General features: G+C 39.4%; 1 protein-coding gene and 1 long non-coding RNA gene across 4 annotated transcripts in view; one reads left to right on the forward strand and one right to left on the reverse strand.

The window, feature by feature from the left end:
• Nucleotides 1–5217: 5217 nt before the first annotated feature.
• The window catches only part of RPAP2 (RNA polymerase II associated protein 2), an 82109-nt gene continuing 60325 nt past the window's right edge, over nucleotides 5218–27001 (reverse strand). The window contains exons 12-14 of one of the 3 annotated variants that reach the window (XR_004289839.1): nucleotides 8357–8508; nucleotides 7979–8162; nucleotides 5218–5655 (exon numbers count right to left, since the gene is read on the reverse strand). Coding sequence is in view for 2 of the 3 variants with exons in the window: in XM_032361271.1 (XP_032217162.1) it covers nucleotides 8367–8508 (142 nt within the window). In the remaining variant the exon portion in view is untranslated. The remainder of the gene's footprint in view (nucleotides 5656–7978; nucleotides 8163–8356; nucleotides 8509–27001) is intronic. The other 2 variants (XM_032361271.1, XM_032361273.1) reach the window with 2 other exon arrangements.
• Nucleotides 10274–12411, forward strand: LOC116600872. The gene is made up of 2 exons (XR_004289842.1): nucleotides 10274–12166; nucleotides 12371–12411. It is a non-coding gene; the product is annotated as an uncharacterized LOC116600872 (long non-coding RNA).

Genomic DNA, 27001 nt, shown 5'->3' on the forward strand with positions numbered 1-27001 from the left:
TTGCGGCCTAACAATATGATCTAGACTTGAGAACATCCCATATGCACTTGAAAAGAATGTGTACTCTGTTCTTCTAGGATGGCATATTCTGAATATGTCTGTAAAATCTATTTGGTCCAGTGTGCCAAAGTCATTGTTTCCTTATTGATTTGCTGTTTGGATGTTCTGTCCATCAGTGTGAGTGAGGTATTAAAGTCCCTTATTGTTATTATATTGCTATCAATTACTTCGTGTTTGTTATACCTGTTATTTATTTGGGTGCTCCCGTTTTGGGTGCATAAATATGTACAATTATTGTATCCTTTTGTTGGATTATCCCTTTGCTTGGTATATAGTGTCCTTCTTTGTCTCTTGTTACAGTCTTCATTTTAAAGCCTATTTTGTCTGATTTAAGTATTGCTACTCCAGTTTTCTTTTGACATCCATTAGCTTGATAAATATATCTCCATCCCCTTACCTTTAGTATGCAGGTGTTTTTCACTCTGAAACAAGTCTCTTATAGGCAGCAGAAAGATGGATCTTTTTTTTTTCTTTTTTCCTTAATCTACTCTATCACCCTATACCTTTTGATTTGGAGTGTTTAGTCACTATGTTCAAAGTAATTATTGGTAAGTAATTATTGCCAATTTGTTGCTTATTTGTTGTTTCTGTAGATTTTCTCTGATCCTTGCTTTCATGGTTTATTGGCTTTCTTCAGTGATGTACTTGATTTCCTTTCTTTTTATTCTTTGATATTGGTTACTGTTTTTTTTATTTTTTATTTGATAACATTAGGTATCTTCTGCATATAGCAGTTGATGGTCACTTAAGTTCAAACATTCTTTACTCTTTACTCTTTTCCCCCTACAAATTTCAGTTATATGGTATCATATTTTACATCTTTTTTGTGTGTGTATGAATCCCTTGACTGATTTTCCCCCCCAAAGATTTTATTTATTTATTTGACAGAGACACACCAAGAGAAGGAACACAAGCAGGGGAAGTGGAAGAGGGAAAAGCAGGGTTCATGTTAAGCAGGGAGCCCAATGTGGGGCTTGATCCTGGGATCATGACCTGAGCTGAAGGCAGACCCTTACTGACTGAGCCACCCAGTCACCAGCCTTGACAGACTTTTTTTTTTTTCCTTAAGAGAAATGCTTATTTTTACTGCTTTTGCATTTTCCTACATTTCATGCTTTCAACCTAAGGTTTTCCCTTTCCACTCAGAGTCCCCATTAATATTTCTTATAGAGCTGGTTTAGTAGTGGTCATGAACTCCTTTTTTGAGAAATTCTTATCTCTCCTTATATTCTGAACAACATCCTTGCTAGATAGAATATTTCTGGCTCTAGGTTTTACCCTTTCAGCATCTTGAATATATCCCACTACCCCTTCTGGCCTGAAAAGTTTCTGCTGAAAAAGCTGTAATTTTTTTTCCTTATTCCTACTTTTTGCCATTTTAATTACTACGTGTCTGATGTGGAATTCCTTGGGTTGAATTTAGTAGGGTATGGGGGAGATTTCTGTGCCTCCTGGATGTGTAGCGAATTTTTCAGCTATTATTTAAATAAATTTTCTGCCACCCTTTCTCTCTTCTGCAATCCCTATAATGCAAATGTTATTACACTAATGGAGTCATTGAATTCTCTAAGCCTATTCTCAATCTGCACAATTTTCTTTCCTTGTTTTTGTTCAGCATGGTTACTTTCTATTACTGTCTTCAAGTCGTTGTTTTTATTTCCTCTGCTTTATCTAGCCTGCTATGTGTTGCATCAAGTGTATTTTAAATTTCATTTGTGTTGTTCATCTCTCATTAGTTCCTTTTTATCTGTGTTAAGGGTCTCACTGATGTCTTCCATTCTTTTTTTTTTTTTTTTTTTTAAAGATTTTATTTATTTATTTGACAGAGAGAGATCACAAGTAGGCAGAGAGGCAGGCAGGGAGAGAGAGAGGAGGAAGCAGGCTCCCCGCTGAGCAGAGAGCCCGATGCGGGACTCGATCCCAGGATCCCGAGATCATGACCTGAGCCGAAGGCAGCGGCTTAACCCACTGAGCCACCCAGGCACCCAGATGTCTTCCATTCTTGTCTAAGGTCTAGAGTGTATCTTTATGATCATACTTTAAATTTTTTATCAGGCCTATCACTTATATTTTGCTTTGATCTCATGCTGTGGTTTGTTCCTGTTTTTTCATTTAAGAGCTATTCCTCTGTCTCCTTGTTTTGTCTGACTTCCTGTGTCTGTTTCTTTGTGTTCGGAAAGTCAGCTACTTCTCTTGCTCTTAACTATAATTGCCTCATATAGAAGAGGTCTTTTGGTGCAGTGTTGTTCTCCGGGGCCTGGTGCTTCAGGGAATGTCTCCTATGGGTGTTGTGTGTGCTCTACTGTTGCCTTGCCCTCTTTTTTTTTCCTTCAGTCCGGTTGTCTGCAGAGGCTGTGTTTGCCTATTGTGGGCAGCATTTAGCAAGATGTGTGGTGGTCTGCTAGTGAAATGATCTGCTCCCAGATCGGAATTTCTGCACAATGTGCCAGTCAGATGTGGTGTTGGCAAGTTGGCAAGGTTTCTACTAGTCTTCTCAGAGAGGGGGCCCACAGTGACTGGACTAAGGTGACGGTGACTGGGAAGGGTGGATTCACAGAAGTATAGGGGTAGGGCTTTGTGTAAGCCAAGTTAGGTGATAAATGTTGGTGCTGCAATCATTCCTGCAGGCATCCACTGTTTATGTGGGGGGCAGTGGGGGATGGAGGGATATCGAACCTGTCAGCTCCTTTGTTTCTGGATGGGTCTTCCTGTGATCCCTCTCTCCAGGCCATGTTCTGAGATGAACAAATCCTTCTCCTTCCCATCTACCCCTGGTGTTTTTCGAACTACTGGTTCTGTGCTGCATCTGTTCAGATTCTTTAGGCACGGGAACTCTGCTTCCTAATACCCTCCAGGCTCTCCTGGAATTGAGGCCACTGATTTAAAAATTCCAGCCTTTTAAGTCCCCCTGGGTTGTAGGAACTCAAGAAATTGGCCTCCTCTCACTTTCAAAGGCAAGTATTATGGGGATTCATCCTCCCCATTTATGGGCTCCCCAGTGTGAAAGTTGGTTTTCTGTCCTTTGTGCTACAGGCTCCCTTCCCACTGGGAATGGCCCTAGTCCACTTTGCTCCCAGACCACATTGTGGCCCTTTCTACCTTCTTCTATGTGGCCTCTTGTCTACCATTTATTTAGTTGTGGGGTTTATCTTGCCAGGCTTCAGGTCATCTTTTGGGTTTATACTGATGTGTTACCCACTTATATCCATGGGGCAAGAAGAGCTTAACATCCTCCTACTTGGCCATCTTCCCAGCTGAACCTCTGCTGTACTGATCTTTATGCCTATCAGTATCAAACTGTATTGATTACTATAGCTTTATAGTAAGTTTTGAGATCAGGAAGTGTTTTCAGAACTGTCTTGGATATTTTGGAAATCCTTTGTATTTCCCTAGAAATTTTAGTATCAGCTTGAAATATTTCAAAAAAGCCTACTGGAATTTTGAGAGGGATTGCAGTGATCTATTAGCAGTGTGGGGAGGACTATCATCTTAACAATCAAAACTTCTAATTCATAACCATGGAATATCTCTACACCTTCTTTAATGTTTCTGTTTCATAGTATTCATTATACAACTTTTGTTTATTTTTTTAACACTATTCCTTTTCTTTTTAAGATTTTATGTATTTGACAGACAGAGATCACAAGTCAGCAGAGAGGCAGGCAGAGAGAGAGGAGGAAGCAGGCTCCCCACTGAGCAGAGAGCCTGATGCAGGGCTCAATCCCAAGACCCTGAGACTATGACCTGAGCCGAAGGCAGAGGCCTTAACCCCCTGAGCCACCGAGGCGCCCCTCATTATACAACTTTTTTTATTTTTATTTTTATTTTTATTTTTTTTATTTACTGACAGAGAGAAATCACAAGTAGATGGAGAGGCAGGCAGAGAGAGAGAGAGAGAGAGGGAAGCAGGCTCCCTGCTGAGCAGAGAGCCCAATGCGGGACTCGATTCCAGGACCCCGAGATCATGACCTGAGCCGAAGGCAGCGGCTTAACCCACTGAGCCACCCAGGCGCCCTATACAACTTTTTTTAAAAAGATGTTTATTTTTTTTATTTGAGAGAGAGTATGAGCAGAGGAGTGGCAGATAGACAGAGAGGGAGAAACAGACTTTCTGCTGAGCAGGCAGCCTGAAATGGGGCCTGATCCCAGAACCCTGGGATCAGGATCCAAGCTGAAGGCAGACGCTTAACCAACTGAGCCACCCAGGCGCCTCTCACTCTTTTTGAAGTTTTACACTTTTATTTATTTTTAAGGATTTTTTATTTTAGAGTGAGCACACAAGCAGGAAGGCAGAAGGAGAGGGAAAGAGATATTCAAGCAGACTGCACACTGAGTGCTGAGCCCAACATGGGGCTTGATCTCTCAACCCTGAGACCATGACCTGAGCAGAAACTGAGTCAGACACTTACTTATCTGGACTAAGCCACCCAGGTGCCCCCCACCACCTTAAAATATTTGAGAGAGAGTAGGAGCCAGAGGGACAGATGAAGAGGGACAGCAAATCTCAAGCAGATGCCGTACTCCGTGTGAGCTGACCAATGGCTCATATCTCAAGACACTGAGATCAGAACGTGAGCTGAAATCAAGATTTAGATGCTTAATTGACTATGCCACCCAGGAGCCCCACAAATCTTATACTTCTTTTGTTAAATTTACTAAATACTAAATCCTTTCTGGTGCTATTTTGAATGGAATTTTCTTGCTTTTTGAATTTTTCATTGCTAATATACAAAAACAACTGATTTCTGTCTATTGTAGTCTGTGACTTACTGAACTTGTAGATTCTCATCTATTAAGCTCCCCATTCCACAAGGCTGCTTTCTGGACCCTTTCCATGGTTAGACTTCTAGCAGCTGTCACTTCCTCAAGTGTCCAAGAGTGTAGATCTGATTCTTATTTCGTTTCTTGGCCCTCCAGTAAAGCTTCCCAAATTGTCTGAGTCCCCCTCCCCCTTACCTTAACTGCTCTGTAGCTTGCATGATGACAGACATTTTGAAATAGCTGTGTAAACTCTGAAAACAAACTACAGTTTCCTTTTTTTTCAAGTCCAGAAAATTGTGGAATTTTCCTGTTTTAGACTTGTAAGATTAACCACATTGTTCAGGACTATTTTATAGCAGTTTCTTTAAAAGAATAATGATTAGACTTTCAAAGGGCTTCATCTTACATTGCATTTATTGAACCTTTTACTGTTTAGAATCTACAGTTTAGATTGTGATGTCAAAATAGGAATGTTCTCAAATGTTTCGCCAACCAATATAATGGCTGGAATCATCCAGGAAAAAAATAAGGCCAATATTTATTGAAGTTTCAACTTACGACTTCATTTTTCATTTTTCAATTAAATAGAAATACTATGTCTTACAGCTAGGGATGCAAGGACTTGGTTATCCTTGTTGGAAAAGTGGTTCTCCTCTATCTAGGGGAAGCCACTGTACAGTTAGGGACTGGGAACCAGGCGGCTGAAATCTAAGGAGGTAAAGGTCTTTCTTGGAACAAAGCTAGTTACCCGTTATCACCAGAACATTACTATGGCTAGAATTCCAGAAATGATGAATAGAAGTTCATCTTCTATTTGGTCTTCATGGATTATACCTGTGAAGCGAAAAAGACAGTTTGAATAAAACATCTAAAATATTTTACTAGCTTTTGGGAACACTGTTGTTGTCTTCCCAGTACACACTGCATTTTTTCCTCATTATGCAGCAATAGTGGTTTATATGGAATAGACCCAACTCACATTCAGCTTGAGGGAAGGCTATGATGGGTCTAGGTCAGTAAGAAAATCCTCTCCTTGGGGCACCTGGGTGGCTCAGTGGGTTAAAGCCTCTGCCTTCAGGTCGGGTCACAATCCCAGGGTCCTGAGATCAAGCCCCGGGTCAGGCTCTCTGCTCAGCAGGGAGCCTGCTTCCTTTCCTCTCTCTCTGCCTGCCTCTCCACCTACATGTGATATCTCTCTGTCAAAAAATAAAATCTAAAAAAAAAAAAAAAGAAAGAAAGAAAATCCTCCTCTCTCCCCCCTCCCTAGTCAGGATGATTGGGTTAGTTTATAGCAATCCCATGGGCACATGCACTGGTTCAGGGGTGCCCTCAATTAATGTGAAGTTCAAGACTCTTACCAAGACACTGGAATATACAACATACAAAGCTGGGAACTCCTGAACAATTTTGCCACTTGGCCACCAATGATTATCTCTAGTATTCATGCCATTATGCAGTCCTTTCACCCTGAATGTGGGATGGACCTAGTGATTAATTTCTAACTTGTCATGAAAAAAGTGATGGCATGTCACTTCTGAGATTGGTTACAAAAAGGTGTGGCTTCCATCTTGCTCACTATGAGGGTAAGGCACATGACAAGTATGGGGTACACTATGTAGAGGTCCCTGGATGACAGCCAGTGAGACACTGAGGCCCTGAGGGCACCAGCCTGTGAGCAGGTAAGTCCTGCCAACAATGAAAAGAGTGACCTTAGAAGGGGATCTTCCTCTAGTTGGGCCTTCAGACGACATTGTAGCCTTCTCAGATAGCTTCACTGCAGACTCATGAGACTGTGAGCCTGAAGCCCAGAGCTAAACTGAGTCCTGACTCATAGAAAATGTGAGATTTTTAAAAAAAAAGTCTTTGGGGACGCCTGGGTGGCTCAGTTGGTTAAGCAGCTGCCTTCAGCTTAGGTCATGATCCCAGCGTCCTGGGATCGAGTCCCACATCAGGCTCCTTGCTCCGCAGGGAGCCTGCTTCTCCCTCTGACTCTGCCTGCCACTCTGTCTGCCTGTGCTCGCTCTCGCTCTCTCTCTCTCTCTGACAAATAAATAAATAAAATCTTTAAAAAAAAAAAAAACTGATCTACCTACTCTCAGCTATCTCTTTTTCTCATAGGGAAAATTATGTACGAGGGCTCAATTATTAAGAATCCCTTATAATTTTGATGAAGGTTTGGCAAAGGCTTACCTTTGATGATTTACATTGTTTATTTGTGGTAAGTAAAAAGTGATCATAGAGGAAATGTTAAGTCCACTTAAAACATCTGGTGTGAAAGTACTTTTGAGGACTTTCAACATCAGTTTACATACAAGTTTTTAAATATGTTAATTAAAATGATTCTTACTTGGTACTATTAAAGCAGATCTGGAAGGACCTCTGGTTAAGGCATTTTTTTTTTTTAGATCAATTTTCTGTATCTGAAGCTCAATAAAACAAACTCCAACTCCACTATATTCTTAGAAGGGCCTCTAAATTGATGGCTACACAGGCCAGTCTAAGCCCATTCCCTAAGCAAAAGCTTTTGTTTTACAAGGTTCTTGGGCGAACAGGGTCATATGAAAAAGTCAGTGAGTATAAATAGAGAGGCAAGGACAGTGCTGACTCCTAACATTCAATTTTTGAGCATGTTCAATAAAGGGATGCTGTTCTTTTTTCCCTGCCAAAATTCTTCCGTGAAAAATCCTTCTCATATATTTAAAAATGTGCTTGAAGAGTGTTTTGGTTCTGTTTTTACAAAACATAAAATGATGTATATCAAATGTGTTTCTGTAAAGTAGACAGGATTGGAGGCAGAGTAAGAGGTGGATTCTCCTTTTCTAAATTACCTATGCACTTCTGTATTGTTCAATTTTTATAACAAGTTTGTATAACTTGAGAAATTGAAAGTTTAAAAAAAGAAAATGTTCCTGGGAGGGTTTCACTTGTAGTTTCAGCTGAATGTCTTCAATCATAACATTAAATCAGTAACTATCTGAGCACCTGAGAGCGCAAAGTGAGAAGTAAGTGGAGGAAAGGGAGAGAGAGGTATGCCGAAGGCAGCCTGAGGAAGGGGACACTCTGGTACTTGTGGAAGAGGCAAGAAGCTGGGAGATGAGGGGAGGGCTGTGTGTCGGGGAACAGCGTTAGGATTCAACAGTGGAAATTAGACATTCACCTAGTTATCTGCTCAGGAGATGACTGAAGTAGTGAATGGGTTGGGGATGGTTTCCTCAAAGAGGGAATTGGGTGAGGACGTTCTCAGTGAATGGCTGCAGTAGTGAGGTTTCTTCCCAGGAAAGAGCAATTTACTTCAACCAGTAAGATGGCACATGAAGCATGGTCTAGGTTCGAGTGTGAAGCTGGCAGAAGAGAGGGGCAGAGAGTAACAAGAGAGGACACACAGGGATAGGGCAACTGAGGACTAAGGGATAGTAAGTTCTTCTTTAGCAAACTGAGGACATCTTGAGATCTATACTTGGTTTTAAAAATTCTGAATATGAAAAAAGATTCCAAACAGGCAACAAATGAAAAAACAAAACACAATCCAACTCACCACTCCGTGGTTAACAGCTGGTTTTAAATATGTTGGTTAAGTTTTCAAGGTCTTCATTCTTTAAATGTAATTCTTCAAGCAAAGTCTCTATAAACTGTGTAAACACGACATTCTCCTGAGAATGCTTCTGAATGCCAAGAATTGGGGTCAGTCTGAAAAGACCAAAGATATTAAATGCATATCCATGAAATAAGGAGGACTAAGAAGCTCCTGTGTTTTACACAGCAGAGGGGATTTTTTGTCACAGCAGAGAGATGAAGTCTTTCTGATTTAGCAAAATTCCCAGAGACAGAAGGGGTTCAGTAATAAAGGCAGAGGAGAAATCTCTGGAAAAGAATGAAAGATCAAACATATTCTTAAGTTGGAAAGGAACCTAAAAGCCCGAATCTATAACATGTTCTTCATTATGTCAGGAAAAGCTACCAAGTTCTCAGAAATGAAAATGAAGTCTTTCTACTTCGGAAAAAGAAGCTGTGGAAAGAAGCTTAGCGGTGAGAACTACTTTAAAACCAGAGAGAATGTTTATATCACCTGAATAAAAAAAAATACATGATAAGGTTTCATCTAAAAGGTAATCCTGTTTAACATTTTTATTTCTAAAACACTAAATAGGTGAATTACATCTTATAAGGCACTTAATACAATGTTTTAAAGAACACTCAGCTTCTTTCCCAAGTCACTTCCAGTAAATACCCTCACAATTGATTGCATATAATAGTCTCAAAAGTAATTTTCAATGAAATGACATTATTCACTTTTTAAAAGTCATGCTTACTAATCAAAGATTAAGACCATTACTTTCCATAGACTATATATAACTACATATAATAAGTAGTATAGGTTATGTATAATCTCCAGAGAACATGCTTCACAGAGCCTTTGCAGGTTATATTTCTGGAAAGCTTTTGGGGAGAAAATTCTTTTGTCCTCAAATAATACTTACCACGAAGGTCCTCCAGGCACTTTCTTAACACTGGACACTGCCACCAGGCACATCAAATATAAATAAAATAAACCTCTGACTCAAGGAATCAGAGTAAAGCAACTCCACGGTAGTAAGTGTGGAAGAGATGTTACTTTTTCAGAAATTGCTTTCTTGCTGAGCCATCTTATATAGAAAGCAGAAGTAAAAGGAAATATTTGTCACATTGTCTAAAGATAGCTGGGACTTGGAGGAGGTGGTAAGTTCTCTATCCCTCAAGGTATCTTAGCAAGAACTGGAGACTAGGTGACTCTAACAGCCCAGTGAAATCCAGAGTTCTACATGGGAAATCCACTGCAGTGTATTGCTTCCCCACCTCTCTTGTATTTCTTTACAGTTGGAGAATGCAATACCAGGTTTTGACATTTTAATGGGCTTTATCTGCAGGTATTCTCCAAAGGTCTTTAGGCAACAGGATAACACAAGCTTTCCAATGCCAAGCCCAATCTGGGCACTTGAGCAAACTTAGGCATTTGTGGCCAGCTTTTCCTGAGGCATCTTCCTATAGTGAAGGTGGAACCCAGAAGTCAACTCTGGCATTTCTCACACAAATATAGTTGCTCTTTCCCCGCAATAAGACCAAAGTTACTGAGGACTGGATAACTAAAGCTAAAATAAAACCCAGAAGTCAGTGGCACATCCAAAACAATTTCTGACTTTTTTTTTTTTTAGATTTTATTTATTTACTTGACAGAAATCACAAGTAGGCAGAGGGGCAAGCAGAGAGAGAGGGAAGCAGGCTCCCCGCCGAGCAGAGAGCCCAACCTGGCGCTCGATCCCAGGACCTCGGGACCATGACTCGAGCTGAAGGCAGAGGCTTTAACCCACTGAGCCACACAGGCGCCCGCTGACTTTCAAAGAGACTAGTATTTGGTTCTTTTATGAAAACAAAGTCTCAGTTACCTCTCAAAGTGCCATTAGTATGTTTTAAAATTTAACCCTCAAATTATAAGTAAATAGTTATAACTAGATTTCTCAACCTATGTGCCCATATGAGAATAGAAAATGAGAGGATTAAGAAACAGCTTTTAAGAATCATTCTATCAAGTGCCAGGGTTATATAGTATTTTAAGAACAGTGATACTTCTCTAGCAAACTTATAAGGTTAAAATTTTTCTATTATAACTTCATTATGTGTTCATAGACCCCTAAAAGTTTCGTTTATAAAGAAGAAGGAGGGAACACATTGACTTAGAAAGACCCTCAGCTCACCTCCTCCACAACACAGTGAATCCACACCTACATGTTGAGCAATTCCCCCTGTAGAACTGAGGACTGACTGAACAGGAATCGAGGGACCATGCAGAGAAAGGTTGGAGAGATGGAGACATAGTTAACAGGAATCCACCCCCACCCCCCCGCAATCTTGCCAAGTGCAGTGGGGAAGATAATAAGTACCAAGGGACCAGAAGTACAGCTCAGCCCTTGTGGCACAGAAGAAAAAGATGCACTTTAAAGGGCATCTAAAATATAAAGGAACCAGCTACAGGGCATCTGAAAAATGGCAGGGAGCTGCTCAAACACTCTCCCTGGGTCCCAGGTACTGGCCAGCATCACTGTTTCTATTTTCTGTCCACCCTGACAGCAGACAGGAGCAGGGTACAGGAATCCAAGCTGGCTGCTGCTTTAGTGAGCCTCAGTGCCTTAGACCACACTAGCCCCAGCTGCCTTGCTGCACAGGAAAAAAGGCTGTAGATTAAAAGAACAACTGGAGATAATGGAATGAGCCCTAGGGCATCTTCCAAAAGGCCAGGGAGCTGCTTGCACACACTAGCATCTAAGATGCTGGTGAGGGCCATGGTTCCCCTCCTCCCCTTCATAGAAGATAAAAGCAGGGTCTGGGTACCCTAGCCACCTCCCTGGTAAGCCAAGCCCCCTACTCCACCAAAACCAGCTGCCCCTACAGGTGGCCCTCCAACCCACACTTGCTAGAGCTCAAGCGGTCTCCCTAAGGTAGCCCCAGTGCAGTACACAATGAACCACCCCTAGACAGCACCCACTATAGCTCCACCTGTCTTGCCAAGTAACACAGGCCTAATCATCATGTGGCATCCTAGGCCCGTACCTGTTCACTTCAGCTCTAGATGACTCACCAGTGCACCAACTGTACCGAGTGGCCCAGGGCCTCCCAACCCAAACCTGCTTCAGCAGCAACTAACCTGCCAGGGTGCCCCAAGTGCGCAGAGCCCTGAGCCCTCCTGGATGGCATCTGTCTTAGCTCCAGCCATCCTGTCAGGGTACTCCCTGCATGGAGTGCCTTGGGATCCCTGGGCCCACACCTACTTCAGCTCCTGCTGTCCCATCAAAGTGCACTCTACACGGAGCACCCTGTGACTCCTAGCCCAAAGCCACTTTGGTTCCAGCTGTTCTGGCATAGTGCCCCCTGCATGCAGTACCCAAGGACCACCTGGTTATGCTTCAGCTCCTTCCACCTTGCCAGGATGCCCCACTTCCACCGCCTGCTGCCCACTTTGGCTCCAGCCATCCCACCAGGATGCTTCATGGCTAGGACACACCAGGACTCCCAGCCTACACCTGTTATGGATTCAACCAGCCAGCTAAAGTCACAGGAACAGTCTACATTGTACATATTCCTACACATGGTCATTACCTCAAGTCTAAGAGAAATAGCTGTTCTGTGTAATTTACATAAACACAGAAAACTAAACAAAATGAGATAGAGGAATAGGCTTCAAAAGAAGAAAGCAAAATTTCAGAAAAATAAAGAGAGCCTAGCAATTTACATGATAAAGAACTCAAAGTAATAGTCATAAAGATGCTTACTGGACTTGAGTGGATAAACTCAGAACTTCAACAAAGATAAAAAAGTATAAAGAGGGGTGCCTGGGTGGCTCAGTGGGTTAAGCCGCTGCCTTCGGCTCAGGTCATGATCTCAGGGTCCTGGGATCGAGTCCCGCATCGGGCTCTCTGCTCAGCAGGGAGCCCGCTTCCCTCTCTCTCTCTGCCTGCCTCTCCATCTACTTGTGATTTCTCTCTGTCAAATAAATAAATAAAATCTTTAAAAAAAAAAGGTATAAAGAACCAACCAGTTGAAGAATAATGTAACTGAAATGAAAAATATACTACAGGGAATCAACAGTAGATGAGAAGATACAGAAGAAAGGATCAGCAATGTAGAAAACAGGGTGATGAAAAGGGTCTAAGCTGAAGAGCAAAATCCTGAAAGGATTTTTAAAAATGAGCATAGGTTAAGAGATCCTTAGGACAACATCAAGTGTATTAACATTCACTTGATAGAGGTCCCAGAAAAAGGAAGAGGGCAGAAAATTTGAAGAAATAATATCTAAAAATTTCCCTAACTTGGGGAAAGAGACAGACATCTAGGTCCAGGAGGCACAGAGAGGCCCCAACAAGATGAACCCAAGGATATCTACACCAAGCTACTTGATAACTAAAATGTCAGAGTAAAGATAAAGTATCTTAAAAGTAGCAACAGAAAAGCATCTAGTTACGTGTAAGGAAAACTCCATGAAGCTATGAGCTGATTTTTCAGTAGAATTTTTGCAAGCCAGAAGGAAGTGGTAGGATATAGTCAAAGGGCTGAAAGGAAAAACCTATAACCAATAATATTCCAACTAGCAAGGGTATTCAGAATTATAGAATCTCCCAGACAAAAGTTAAAGAGTTTACCACAACTAAACCAGCGTTACAAGATATGTTAAAAAGACTTCTCTAAGCAAAAAAAGATAAGTCATAATTAGGAAATTATGAAAAGAAAAAACCTCATAAGTAAACATAAAGTTAATAGGTCAATCACTGAAGAAGCTAGTATGCATATTAGAAGACAAAAGTAATAAAATCAGCAGACATTTCTCTAAAAAAGACATTTAGATGACCAACAGACCTATGAAAAGATGCTCAACATCACTCATCAGGGAAATGCAAATAACCACAATGAGATATCATCTCACACTTGGCAGATGGCTAAAATAAAAAACTCAAAAAACAAGTTCTGATGAAGATGTGAACAAAAAGGATCCCTTGTGTGCTCTTAGTGGGAATGCAAACTGGTGTAGCCACTGTGGAAAACAGTATGGAGGTTCCTCAAAAACTTAAAAACAGAACTACCCTATGATCCAGTAATTGCACTACTAGTACTTACCCAAAGATTATGAAAACACTAATTTGAAGGGATACATACACCCTTATGTTTACTGCAGCATTATTTACAATAACCAAGATATGGAAGCATCCCAAGTGTCCATCTATAGATGAATGGATAAAGAAAATGTGGTACACACACACAGTAGAATATTACTCACCCGTAAAAATGAAATCTTGCCATTTACATCAACATGGATGGATCTAGAGTTTAGTGCCAAGCAAAATAAGCCAGTCAGAGAAAGACAACTACCATATGATTTCACTCATACATAGTATTTAATAAAGAAAACAAATGAACAAAGGGGAGGAAAAAAGAGACAGCCCCCCAAAATAGAATCTTAACTGTTAAGAACAAAGAGAGGGTTACCAGAGGGGACATGGGTAAAATAGATGAGGGAGATTAAGAGTACATTTACTGTGATGAGCATTGAGTAATGTATGGAATTGCTGAATTGCTATTATATACCTGAAACTGACAAAACAATGCATATTAACTATTCTGGAATTATAATTTTTTTAAAAACGTAAAATCAATTATATTTAAATTAAGGGACTCAGAAAGTAAAAAAGATGTAAAATATGACATATACATAAAACATGAACAGGAAAAATGCAGTACTTTCAGAGTGAGTTTGAACTTAAGCAACCATCAAGTTAATTCAAATCACTATATAATTAGGATGTTATATATGAACCTCACGGTAACCACAAACCTAAATCCTTTAAAAGATTCACAGAAATTTAAAGGAATCCAAGCCTAAAACTAAAGAAAGCCATCAATCACAAGGGAAGAGATTTAAAAGAATGGACAGCAAAGAACTATAAAAACCACCAGAAAACAATTAACAAAATGGCAGTAAGTCCATACCTATCAACTTTAAATGTATATGTTCTAATGCTCCAATCAAAAGACACAGGGTGACTGATTGGATTAAAAAACCCCATCTATTATGCTGCCTACAGGAGACACCTCTCTCTGATCAAAAGACACAAACAGACTGAAAGGGATGGAAAAATGCAAATGAAAGTGCAAAAAAAAAAGCCAAGAAAGGAGTACCTATACAAAAGAGACTTTAAGACAAAGTCTCTTACTGTAGTAAGAGACAAAGGGGATTACACGGTGATAAAGGGATCAATCCAACTAAAGGATATAACAATGGTAGATGTCTATGCACCCAACACAGGAACACCTAAATAAAGCAAATATTAACAGACATAAAGGGAGAAAATAACAGTAATACAGTAACAGCAGAGGACTTTAACATTACACTTACAGCAATGGGTAAATCATCCAGACAGAAAATCAATAAGGAAACAGTGGCTTGGAATGATACATTAGACCAGATGGACTTAAGAGATATACCTAGAATATTTCATTCCAAAGCAGCTGAATATACATTCTTTCCAAGTGCACACAGAACACTCTCCAGAACAGATCACATGTTAAGCCATAAAGTGAATCTCAATAAGTTAATTAAAGATTTCAGTTATATCAAGCATCTTTTCCAACCACAATCCTATGAAACCAGGACTCAAATACCAGAAAAAAAAAGTCTGGAAAGACCACAAACATAGGGGAGGATAAACAACAGGCTCCTAAACAACAAACAGGTCAACCAAGAAATCAAAGAGGAAATTAAAAAATACAGGAAGATGAATGGAAATGAAAACACAATGGTCCAAAGTCTTTGGAATGCAACAAAAGCAGTTCTAAGAGGGAAGTTTACAGTGATACAGGGCTACCAAGACACAAGAAAAATCTCAAACAATCAAACCTTAGCCCTAAAAGAATTAGGAAAAGAAAACTAAATGAAGCCCAGAATTAGTAGAAGGAAGGAGACAATAAATAAAGACCAGAGCAGGATTAAATGAAATTGAGACTTAAAAAAAAAAAAAGAAAAAAAAAAAGAAAAAAGAATCAATGGAAACTAAGACATGCATCTATGAAAATATAAATAAAATTGATAATCCTCCAGCCAGATTCATCAAAAGAAAAAAGACTCGAATAAGTAAAATCAGGAATGAATGAGAAAAATGGACAACATGGAAATACAAAGGATTTTAAGAAGCTGGTATGAAAAATTATATGCCAATAAATGAGACAACCTTGAAGAAATGGATAATTTTCTAGAAATATACAATCTTCCAAAAAAGTGGAAGAAATTCGAAATGTGAACACACTAATTACTAGTAACAAAACTAAATGGAGTAATCAGAAATCTCCCAGTAACGAAAGTCCAGGACTAGGTAGCTTTACAGGTGAATTCTACAAACATTTAAATAAGAGTTAGTAAGTACTCATTTCAAATGATTCCAAAAAACAGGAAGAAAGAAAACTTCCAAATTCATTCTATGAAGCCAGCTTTACCCCACTACCAAAACTAGACAAAGACACTAAATAAAAAGAAATGTACAGGCCAGTATGTCTGATGAACATGGATGCAAAAATCTAAAAGGCAATCTACTGAATGGGAGAAGATATTTGCAAAGGTTATATTATATTATATTATGCAAAGGTTATATTATTATGTTATACTGATAAAAGGTTAATATTCAAAACATATGAAGAACTTATACAACTCAACACCAAAAACAAAACAGACAATCTGATTTACATATGGGGCAGAGGACCTAAAGACAAATCCTTATGAAGAAGAACTACAGATGGCCAACAGGCAGATGAAAAGATGCTCAACATCACAATCATCAAGGAAATACGAATCTAAACTACAAAAAGATACTACCTTACACCTGTCAGATTAGCTAGAATCAAAAAGACAAAAATAACAAGCACTGGTGAGGATGTGGAGAAAAAGGAACCCTCATGAACTGTTTGGTGGAATGTAAATTGGTTACAGCCACTGGGGAAAACAGTATGGAGGTTCTTAAAAAACAAAAAATAGAAATTCCATATAATCCAGTAATTCCACTACTGGGTATTTACCCAAAGAAAACAAAAACACTATTTCAAAAAGAGATATGTTCTTGTATGTTTACCACACCATTATTTATAATAGCTAAGGTAAGATAGGGAAGCAACCCAAGGGTCCACTAACAGATAATAAAATTGGGTATGTATTTATATACACACATGCACGATGGATTATTCCTCGGCCATAAAAAAATGAGAGCTTGACATCTGCAACAACATGGATGGATCTAGAAGACATTGAGCTAAGAAGAAAAAGAGAAAAATAAGTACTGTGTGATTTCACTTATATTTGGGAATCAAAAACACAAAACAGGGTGCCTGGGTGGCTCAGTGGGTTAAGCCGCTGCCTTCGGCTCAGGTCATGATTTCAGGGTCCTGGGATCGAGTCCCGCATCGGGTTCTCTGCTCGGCAGGGAGTCTGCTTCCTCCTCTCTCTCCCTCTCTGCCTGCCTCTCTGCCTACTTGTGATCTCTCTCTGTCAAATAAATAAATAAAATCTTTAAAAAAAAAAAAACAAAACAAAAACACAAAACAGGGGTGCCTGGGTGGCTCAGCTGGTTAAGCATCTGCCTTCAACTTAGGTCATGATCCCAGGGTCCTGAGATAGAGCCCTGTGTCTGGCTCCCTGCTCTGTGGGGAGCCTGCTTCTCCCAGTCCCTCTGTCTGCCACTCCCCCTGTTTGTGCTTGCTTGCTCTCTCTGCATCAAATAAATAAATAAATCTTTAAAAAAACAAATCAAAACCCAAAGACTCAAAAAAGCAGAAACAGAGCCATAAAGACAGAGAACAAACTGATGGTTGCCAGATGGGAGGGGTGAGGGCAAGTGGGATACAATAGGTCAGCCACAGGGATAAAAAGTACAACACAGGGAATATAGTTCCCGGTGTTGTAATAGGCGTAGTGTGGTTAGCAGATGGGAGCTACAATTGTGGTGAGGATAGCAATGTATAGAGCTGCTGAATCACTATGTTGTACAATTGAAACTAACTTAACATTGTATGTCAACTAAACTTCAATAAAAACATAAATACAAAGAAAAGATTTATATGATCTAAGAAAACAGACTCGATCCTTAGTGTAGTGATTTGGTCCATTTACACAAGATTGCAAATAACTACCTCAATGATCTTGAAGGAGGGGGATTCTACACTTCTGTGTATAGCATGTTGCAATGGATAACAAACTTGAAATTCTAGCCATTGTTCCTCCTATATAAACTAAACATCTCTTTCAGAGTTTTATTTTCTCCGTCATGGAACTTTTTGTGGGGCAGGCTTTTAAAATTTTTCCTTCATATTCTTGAAAACAGTTCTCAGTTAATTTCAAGTCCTTTAATCTTTCCTCATAAATGCCATCTGACTGCTCCTTATTCAGATTGGTATTCTTTCCTAAACCCCCTTCAAGGTTCTCCTTTTCCCCTAAAATGTACTGCCCCCCCCAATACATATATTGTTCTAATTAATTACTTCAAAACAATAACATACTTCCCACCTCACAGAAAGATACCACAAAATAAAATCTTTCATGTCTGTGCTATCTCTGATGTACTATCTCAGGATCTTATCAAACACCCTCCTCCCCCCTTTTTTTGTTTAACTGACTCTGAGACTCCTCCTTTCTTCTTAACTCCTTATCTGTACACTTTAACTTTTTCATTAAGGAACTCCCATGCTATTACATACTGAAAGGGACTCACGCCTCTATTTTAGTCCTGAAACTTGTTAATACTGAATACTAAAGAAAGCCACAATAAACAAAAAATAAAGCTCCGAAAACCACTTCTACTTGAATAAACAGTAATACACTCCAGTTGGTATTTATGTGTTTTATGTAGGAAATACCTTTAAAATAATTAACAGAAAATGTGATTGGACATGAGTAAAAACAGAAGACTTTTATGTTTCAATTATTTCTTTCAAGTGCTTTTAAATAAGAATAAAAACCTCTGGAGGTGACACTACAAATATGGCTTCCCACAACCTGTATGCTGGAGATTATAATTAGAAAAAAAACGACCTAATTCCTTGCAATGTAGAAATCACACATAAGAAAGGAAACTTCTCATTAAAACTCCGCGGAGTCAAATCTCTACTCTGAAAAGGCAGGGAGCCTTATATAACTGGTTTTTTACCATATGGTAAATGGTATGACAACAAAAGCAAAAAGCCAAGTGCATCTTATTGATAAGACTATTATTTAGCAGACTGCTCCACACATGCTTCACCTCAGGAGAGAATGCCAGTCAGGTTAGGACAAGTACCTTCCATTTGTTATGACTGAGCTATCAAACATCTGGTTAACAGGAATTATGCACAGTAGTGAGAGGACTTTCACAGTTTGACAGCTGAAACAAGGAGAGATTTCTAATTAAAAAGTGGCAGTTAAAAAACCCCCGTAATATATCCAAGGTTTCAGAGCTATACAAACACTTACGTCTGCGGAGTCACCTGTAAGTGTGTGTGCAGTGTGTACCCCATCAACTGTGAAAGCTATAGAAAGAGACCCGTGGTGTAGCGAGCAAGTGGATGACACGTCCTGCAGTGTGATCATAGTCAGTCATGAAGCCAGATTTTTATATGGCCTTCCCTATTGTGGTCCCTACTGCTTTGCTCATTGCACTCATTCCTCCTGGAGAATACATACTGTGGCTTCTGGAACACCAGAAATCAGTCCAGTCCAAATTACCCTTTCCTGAATAATATGGGTGATATGTGTGAAGATCACGTAGGCACTTGCCTGAAACGATATAGCATAGATATCCTTCAACTTTACTAGAAGAAAAGCAACAACTCTTAGAGTTTCCTGAGTCTTTATTGTTGATTTCCAAACTCACAGAATAAAAAATGGTAGGCTGTTGTAAAATGACACTGACTGATACTCTCAAAGTCAACCCAGCCTCAAGAGAAGAAAGAGCTGTGAGAACATCTATGTGAATAAATGTCACCAGAAAGCATGCTTCTCTTTGGTTTGGGGTTGGAGGAAGGGACAGGAAGTGAAAAGCCACATTCTTTTCTGTACCTATCAGATTTGAGAAATTACTGGGTTCACACAGAGTTCTGTTGCAGTAGGGAAACCTGTTCTGCTGATTACCGTGCATAAAGGTGATGAACATGCAGAGGCTGCTAAAAGATAATGCTGGGCTTTAAAGAAATTCTTAAACACTCACTCATCCTTCAGAAGCTAGTGCTGGGAAGGAGAAGGTAAGCAGCATGCACCAGCACTAGGCTTGTCACTTTAGCAATTAAAACAGAACAGATACTACAATACCTGACACTGGGGGGCTTCGAAGAAAACAAAACGAAAAAAGTCTTCTAGGACAGATGAAGTATTTTTCCTAATAATGGCCTGGCTAAGTGCAGACTCTAAAAGCTGAGGTTTACCTGCATAGTCTTCTTTTATAAGGCTATTCCACCACTTAATTTCCTTAAGTGGGATTTAGTCTCAATCTATCCACCAAGTTTCCTTCTGACAGCTGACGTATCTGAGGCTTTGGACAAGGTAAGGGATTTATCCAGGGTCACAGTGGCTAAGAACAGTGCTAAAAATGGACACCTTTATCACAAAGGCATCTTGCTTCCCAATGAAGTCTTGTTACTCCTTCCTTCCTGCAGTAACAATTGTTACTTCACCCATATTTTATCTTCTAAAAATGAGTTGGGATTTCTCCTTCTTCTCTACAAGAACAAATGCTAAATGATAAAGGATTCAATCAGAATACTTCTGTCTGTACATACACACACTCAAAACTGAAACAAAAGAGACCAGTATGTAACACAATGGGTCGAAATGTCATCTATTTTCAGAAATTTGAGGGTTCACACAAACCCAAGACATTTTGCAAAATGCCTATCTCTGATTTTAAAAAAATTTTTCTATTATAAACTTTGAAAAGGAATTTTATCTACTTCAGGGCTCCTTAGCACGTAAGTAATGAGGATTTCATGTTCAACGTAACTCTTTTTCCATCTTGCCTGTTTTTTACTGGGGAGAATGAAGAAGAATATTCAACTCTGTCAGTGATTCTCTAAAAACATTTGTGTAATCTGTGGCCCCTGGCTTCATCCCTGAAGTAACAAAATACACCAGAGCACAGGGAAACAACCAAAAAAGCCACTCTGAGGAAGAGTTTTTCTTTTTCCACCTGTTAACATGGACTGGCTCATGTGCACAGGTAACTACCTCGTGGCACTTTCATAAGCTGCTGTTGATGTTGTTTTTATGTAGAAGGTAAACACGGTTTTACAACTGACAAGGAATTCAGATACTTTAGTAGGGGCGGTGGGTGGCTTTCTAAATTGGAGTAAATGAATTTGTTTCCCTTGAAGAAATGCCAGTTGTTTTCCCAGTTGTTCCCTTTGTGGCAGGATCTCAACCACTGAGTCAAACATATGAAGCTTCAGTGATTTCCAAGTTTGTCAAAAGATTTTTTTTTTTTTTCCCTTTATGAGACTAATTTGTTGGTCTTTAACCTTTCTGTGAAGTTGCAGCAAGTGTGAACTCCAAGGTTTGGCTTTGTGACTGATGTGACTTTCTTAAGGTCACACAGTCAGTAAGAGATGAGCAAATAACCCAGAAGTACTCCCACTAGTCCACACTTCTAACCACCTTTACCACACAAGTTCACATGTCTGATTCATTTTGAGAACTGAGTATACCTTACGATTTCAAGCCCACTTGTATATGTTCTTCAAATAATTTCTGAAATCTATGACTGCAAAATAAAATGTGCTAATGAAAACTGACAAGTCTGTTGTTCATAATTAATCTTTTCTCTATGACAGCCAAAAAGTACCTTCCAACACCATTAACCAATGAAGACTTTAGAAGAAAGCTAAGAACTGTCTTAAAACAAGCAAATCCTAGCAGACATAGCTAAGCCAACTGATTTAGCATAGCTCTGGTACACTAGTAATTGCTCTGGAATTAAGGATAGTGGTTCTCAATTCTGTCTGTACAAATTACAATCACTTGTGGAACTTAAAGACTACATATGTCCACCGGACCAATGAATTAAAATCTCTGAGTCAGGAATTGATATTTTTTAAAAACTTCCTATGTGATTCCAATGTACAATGAGTGTTGTACTGTAAATTTCTCAACAGAATAAATTTGAGTAGTTCTGATTATGTGTTATACCTGTTACCTACACATTTCAAAGAAACCAAATAGCAAAGCAAATGAAATCTTTGCATAAACAGCTAAGTAAGAAAACTGAAGGTAGCAGAGTCTCAAAGAATAGTCTCATCTATAGGAATTTATTCAAGGAAGTAATTCATTCTACCTGAGAGGTTAAGGAACACTTCTAAGGAGGCAGTGATATTTGAACTGGGCCCTCCAGGCTAGGACAGACAGATATGAAAAGGCAATTGGCATTTTATTTTTTTAAAGATGTTATTTATTTATTTGAGAGAGAACAAGAGAAAGGACAAGAGGGGGGAGGGTCAGAGGGAGAAGCAGACTCCCTGCTGAGCAGGGAGCCTGACACGGGACTCGGTCCTGGGACTCCATTCTGGGACTCCAGGATCATGACTGGAGCCAAAGGCAGTTGCTTAACCAACTGAGCCACCAAGGTGCCCTGCAACTGGCATTTTAAACACAGTTCAGAGTGCTAACAAAGATGTCTGTAGAGGTAAACAGTGGACACAATGTAAGAAAACAAGAGACCAAGTTGGAGATGCAGGTTGGGACCACTTTAAAAAAGCCTTCCATTTCAAGCAACATGACATAGTAGGAAGTGGGGCATCATGAGGTTTCTGGCCTAATCAGGATTAAGCTTTAGTGAGATTATTGTTAAAGCTGGAGGAAGGATGGACTAGTTGAAGGAAGAGACACCTGGCAAGGAGAACTGTTTGGGAAGGCTTTGACTGCAGCAGTCTGGGCAAGTCCTGAAAGCCTAATGTAAGTCAGCAGCACTGGGAAAGGAGACAGACCACTGGGTAAGGGAAGTTACAAAGGCAGGACTCAGCATTGACTTGATAGGGTGGATAAACACAAGAGAAGCATTAAGGACAAGTCGGCTTTAAACTCTGGGTAATTAGGAAGAGGGAGATGGCACCAAAAGAAATAGAGGACTTTTCAAAGATGAACTCAACCTCAGATATGAGACTTTGAATTGCTTGAGCAATACCCAAATGGAGATGTCCAACAAAAAATAAAGTTTTGTCTGCAACCTAAGAGAAATATCAGAGCTGAAGGTACAACTTTGGGAAGAGAGACACAAGAAATGTTTGATTGGGATGACTAATTTCCTTCCTAAGATAACTCCATGATCCTTTACCAGTTATATTTGTGCTGATTTCTTGAACTAATCTCTTACCAGCTCTCCTCTGGATCTCTTGCTTCCTTGTCTTTGCTTTCTTATTCACAAGGACTACAAGCTGAGATCAATGTTACAACCTGCTTTCTCCACAGGGATATAGCAGGATGGCTGAAGAGCCCTGGGTGGAGGGGAGATCACCACCATTACAAATCCATGATCTTTGGCCTCTTCTGGGGCTCCCAGGGTCACTTGTCAATATTCTCTGGCCCTGGAATAAAGCCTTGTCCAGATCCTTTTAATGACTACTCTGTTATCAATATTTTCACTCTCTACCCAACCACCATCTCTTTACTCTTAGAATACAACTCATACCCTACTTCAGGAAAACTGAAGTTGTCAGGCATGATTTAAAAATCTTTCCCTTGGGGCGCTTGGGTGGCTCAGTGGGTTAAAGCCTCTGCCTTCGGCTCAGGTCATGATCTCAGGGTTCTGGGATCCAGCCCCACTTTGGGCTCTCTGCTCGGCGGGGAGCCTGCTTCCCCATCCCCCCCCCCCCCCGTCTCTGCCTACTTGTGATCTCTGTCACATAAATACCTTGGGCTCCCTGGCAGGGAGCCTGCTTCTCCCTCTCCCTCTACCGCTCCCCCTGCATGTGCTCTCTCGCTCTGTCAAATAAATAGAACCTTTTAAAATAAAAAACAAAAAAACAAAAAAAAACCTTCTCCCTTCTACTTACAAATTTATTTATAGCCACATTATTCTTCACTTATTTTCTTTAAGTCTCAGATGATATAGTTCTCTCCTGTTCAAGCTATTCCATCTGACAGTGACCATGGTCCCATTTCGTTGTGCCTCCCCTGGGACCCTGTTCCATTGTATTTATCTACCTCTCCATCTCATTCTCAATTTCAGATTATTTTTTCTTTACTGCTCCTTCTCCAGACCCTTTTAACATGCTTAAGTGTCTTTTCAAAACAAACTGTTCAGTCTCTGTCCTACTCTTATGATTAAGTTTCTCAACAGAGAATTCTACATTTGCTGACTCTACTTCCTCATCTCAATCTCAGATATAAGAGTTTATATATTCCTTCCAATTATATAAGAACTTTTTCTTTTTTCCAAATGTGCATTTCCCCCCCCCCCCCGGGGAAAGAATATGTATCTTAATTCCTTTTATTTATTTATTTTTAAAGATTTAGAAAAGTTATTTGTCAGAGAGAGCAAGTGTGAGAGAGCACAAGCAGGGGCAGCAGCAGGCAGAGGGAGAAGCAGGTTCCCTGCTGAATAAGGAGACTGACGTGGGACTTGATCCCAGGACCCTTAACCAACTGAGCCACTCACGCATTCCTTTACTTCTACTTTTAATGTACAGTTGACCCCTGAACAACATGGGTTTAAACTACATGGGTCTACTTAAAAAAAAAAAATAGTACAGTACTATATTTTTCGTCCAAATGATTTTCTTGATAACTTACTTTATTCTAATAATATAGTATATATACAGTATATACATATAACATACAAATGATGTTTAATCATCTGTTTATGTTATTGGTGTGGCTTCCAGTCAACAGCAGGCTATTAGTAAAGTTTAGGGAGAGTCAAAAGTTACATGTGGATTTTTAACTGTAGGGGGGAGGTCAGAGGTCAGAGGTCAGAGTCCCAGCCCCCATGATATTCAAGGGTCAACTGCATAACCATGTATCTTAATGTATAACCTTAGTTGCAGAGAATTAGTGGCATTTAATTTTATAGTTTTGGGAACTAGGAACATGTGAAAGGTGTGTATATCTCAGTTTTCAGATGAACATTTTTCTCTGCAATGAAACTGTAAGAATACTAGTTATAACCCGGTTACAGTTTTATTCTTAGGAAACATTTTTGCATTGTAGCTGGTTGGCCAATCACTATAATTAAAAACCTCCATATGACAAACAATATCATAATGTGGGGGCTGAAAAACTCAATGGAAAGAAAAATCTGTAAATAAATGGAACTCTGAAATAGTACAGGCAATTCAGTTATTATAACATGATTTCATTTCCAGTAACTGCAGGTGTTCACAAAGCAGTTTGTAGTAGTTTCCCAAGTACTTTTGCTCCACTGGAATTTTCAGTATTATATTCTAAAATATTCTCTAAAGCTATGTAAAAATATTTAGACAAGGAGTAAAACAGAAGCATTTGAATTTTGCCTCCAAGAACTATGTGACTTTACAGTTAACTAGAATATAAGAATGAGAAAAGTCAGTGGCAGGAAGAATACTGAAGAGGTGTTAAGTCTCTATAATAAACAATCTAAACGGAAGTGTTTGAATAGAGGAAAAACACACTAGGCAATTAGGATTTTGAATTTAACAAATGCTTAATACACATGGAATAATTTTTTTAAAAAATATTTTTATTTTTATTTATTTGACAGAGAGAGATCACAAGTAGTCAGAAAGGCAGGCAGAGAGAGGGGAGGGGAAGAAGCAGGCTCCCTGCTGAGCAGAGAGCCCGATGATGTGGGGCTCGATCCCAGCACCCTGGGATCATGATCTGAGCCGAAGGCAGAGGCTTTAACCCACTGAACCACCCAGGCGTCCTGGGAATAATTTTTTCTTCTTAAAACTTTTAGTCAACTTTGCAAGACTAGTTAATAAAATACATCCATAAAACTAGTTAAGGAAGAGTTTGCCTCTAGAGTAAAATTTTCCATTAGGACCCATTAATATTTGATAAATGCTTCCAATTCAACGAACAAATACCAACATGTAAAACATTTAAAGAATTCTCCAGAATACTGTCTGTGATGCACCAGATAAATAAAATATTTGGCACAATACCATATATACTTGGTAATTAATTGCTCTTTAAGCAATTCTTCTATTTTATCAGTCCACAGAAGATAAAAGATTAAGTCCATGGAAGGTAAGAGAAAAGCAGTATTTGGAATCAAGTTTTTAAATCAAAGAAACTTTTAAAAAATTTAAATAGTCACTAATTTTATAATTACAGGAGTTAAAAAACAATCTCACATTTACATCTAGCTTTAACTGTTTTTCATTAATTTTATTAAAGATTTTATAACAATCTATTTGCAAAAAAGCCAATGCCAGATTTGGTTAAAAGTAGTGATCCTTTTTAGGCTAGTCACACCCGTATCAGACCATACCCACCCTGGAAAATATGAATCATTACAGAGACACAAGGTCACTGTCCTTCCTTTCACTCATTATAGTAAGCAATGATTTTTTTTCCTTTGCAAAGCAATTTTACCTGTGCTACCAATTCTATGTTTAAGTCCATAACATCAACAATAATTTACCCAAGTTGTTCCTATCCATTCACTTGATTTATTCTATAAGAAACAATTTTTAAAAATTATTTATTTATTTGAAACAGAGAGAGAGAGAGAGAAAGAGTGCAGGTAAAGGGCAAAGGCAGAGGGAGAAGCAGGCTCCCTGCTGAGCAGGGAGCATGATATGGGAGCTGGGTCCTAGGACCTGGGATCATGACCTGAACTGAAGGCAGACGCTTAACTAAGCCACCCAGGTGCCCCTGATTTATTCTATAAATACTGAGTATTTTACTTACTAAGTGCCAGACTGAATGTTTGGCACTAGGGAGACAAGAGTAATCTAGACAATACCCTTGGCTGAAGGAGGTTATGTTTTGGTAAGGAAATAGTTTCAAATTCACCTCACTTACTGTAGATATCTTTCCTGGGTTAGTACTGTTTATGCATTGTCCAACTGCAATTTCTAGAAGAATGGGTAGCCTCTTATTTTCATGTAAAAGTGTGTGTGTATGTATGTATGAAGTACATGCATATGGCCCTAGGAATGATTTGTGGGTCATGAAAAATGAGAAGGAAGGGAAGGTAAAAATCATGAATATGAAAAAAAGTTAGTCACCAGAATGAAAAATAGTGGCTGTATATAGGTTAAGCTTAGAAATGCTGTCTTACACTTAATTCTCTTAAGACCTGCAGTGAAGCAGGGTAAGAATCAATCAGAGTCAGTAATAAAGCAATAATACTAACATGGATTTTTGGAAGGAGAAATACACAAGGCTTGGTTCATTCACTTTTGAAATTAAGTAAAGAGGGCAAAATGTTAGCAAATAATACATTCAAGGCAAGGAGAGAGAAACATGTGGAAGAAACAGTGGGAAAGAGAGGTGGGTGACAAGGGTTAGAGAAGAAAAATTAATAGGCAAATTTACCTTTGATGACATTCCCAGTTTCTTCAGGGGTCTTATCCTGCCAGTTACCCTGTATCTTTTTAGTACTCCCAAGTACTCTACCTAACATTTCCTTGCTCCCTGCCACCAACAAGCCTAAGCCTCCACTATCTTGAGAAG

This window comes from Mustela erminea, chromosome 10, assembly GCF_009829155.1.
Source record: "Mustela erminea isolate mMusErm1 chromosome 10, mMusErm1.Pri, whole genome shotgun sequence".
Lineage (NCBI taxonomy): Eukaryota > Metazoa > Chordata > Mammalia > Carnivora > Mustelidae > Mustela > Mustela erminea.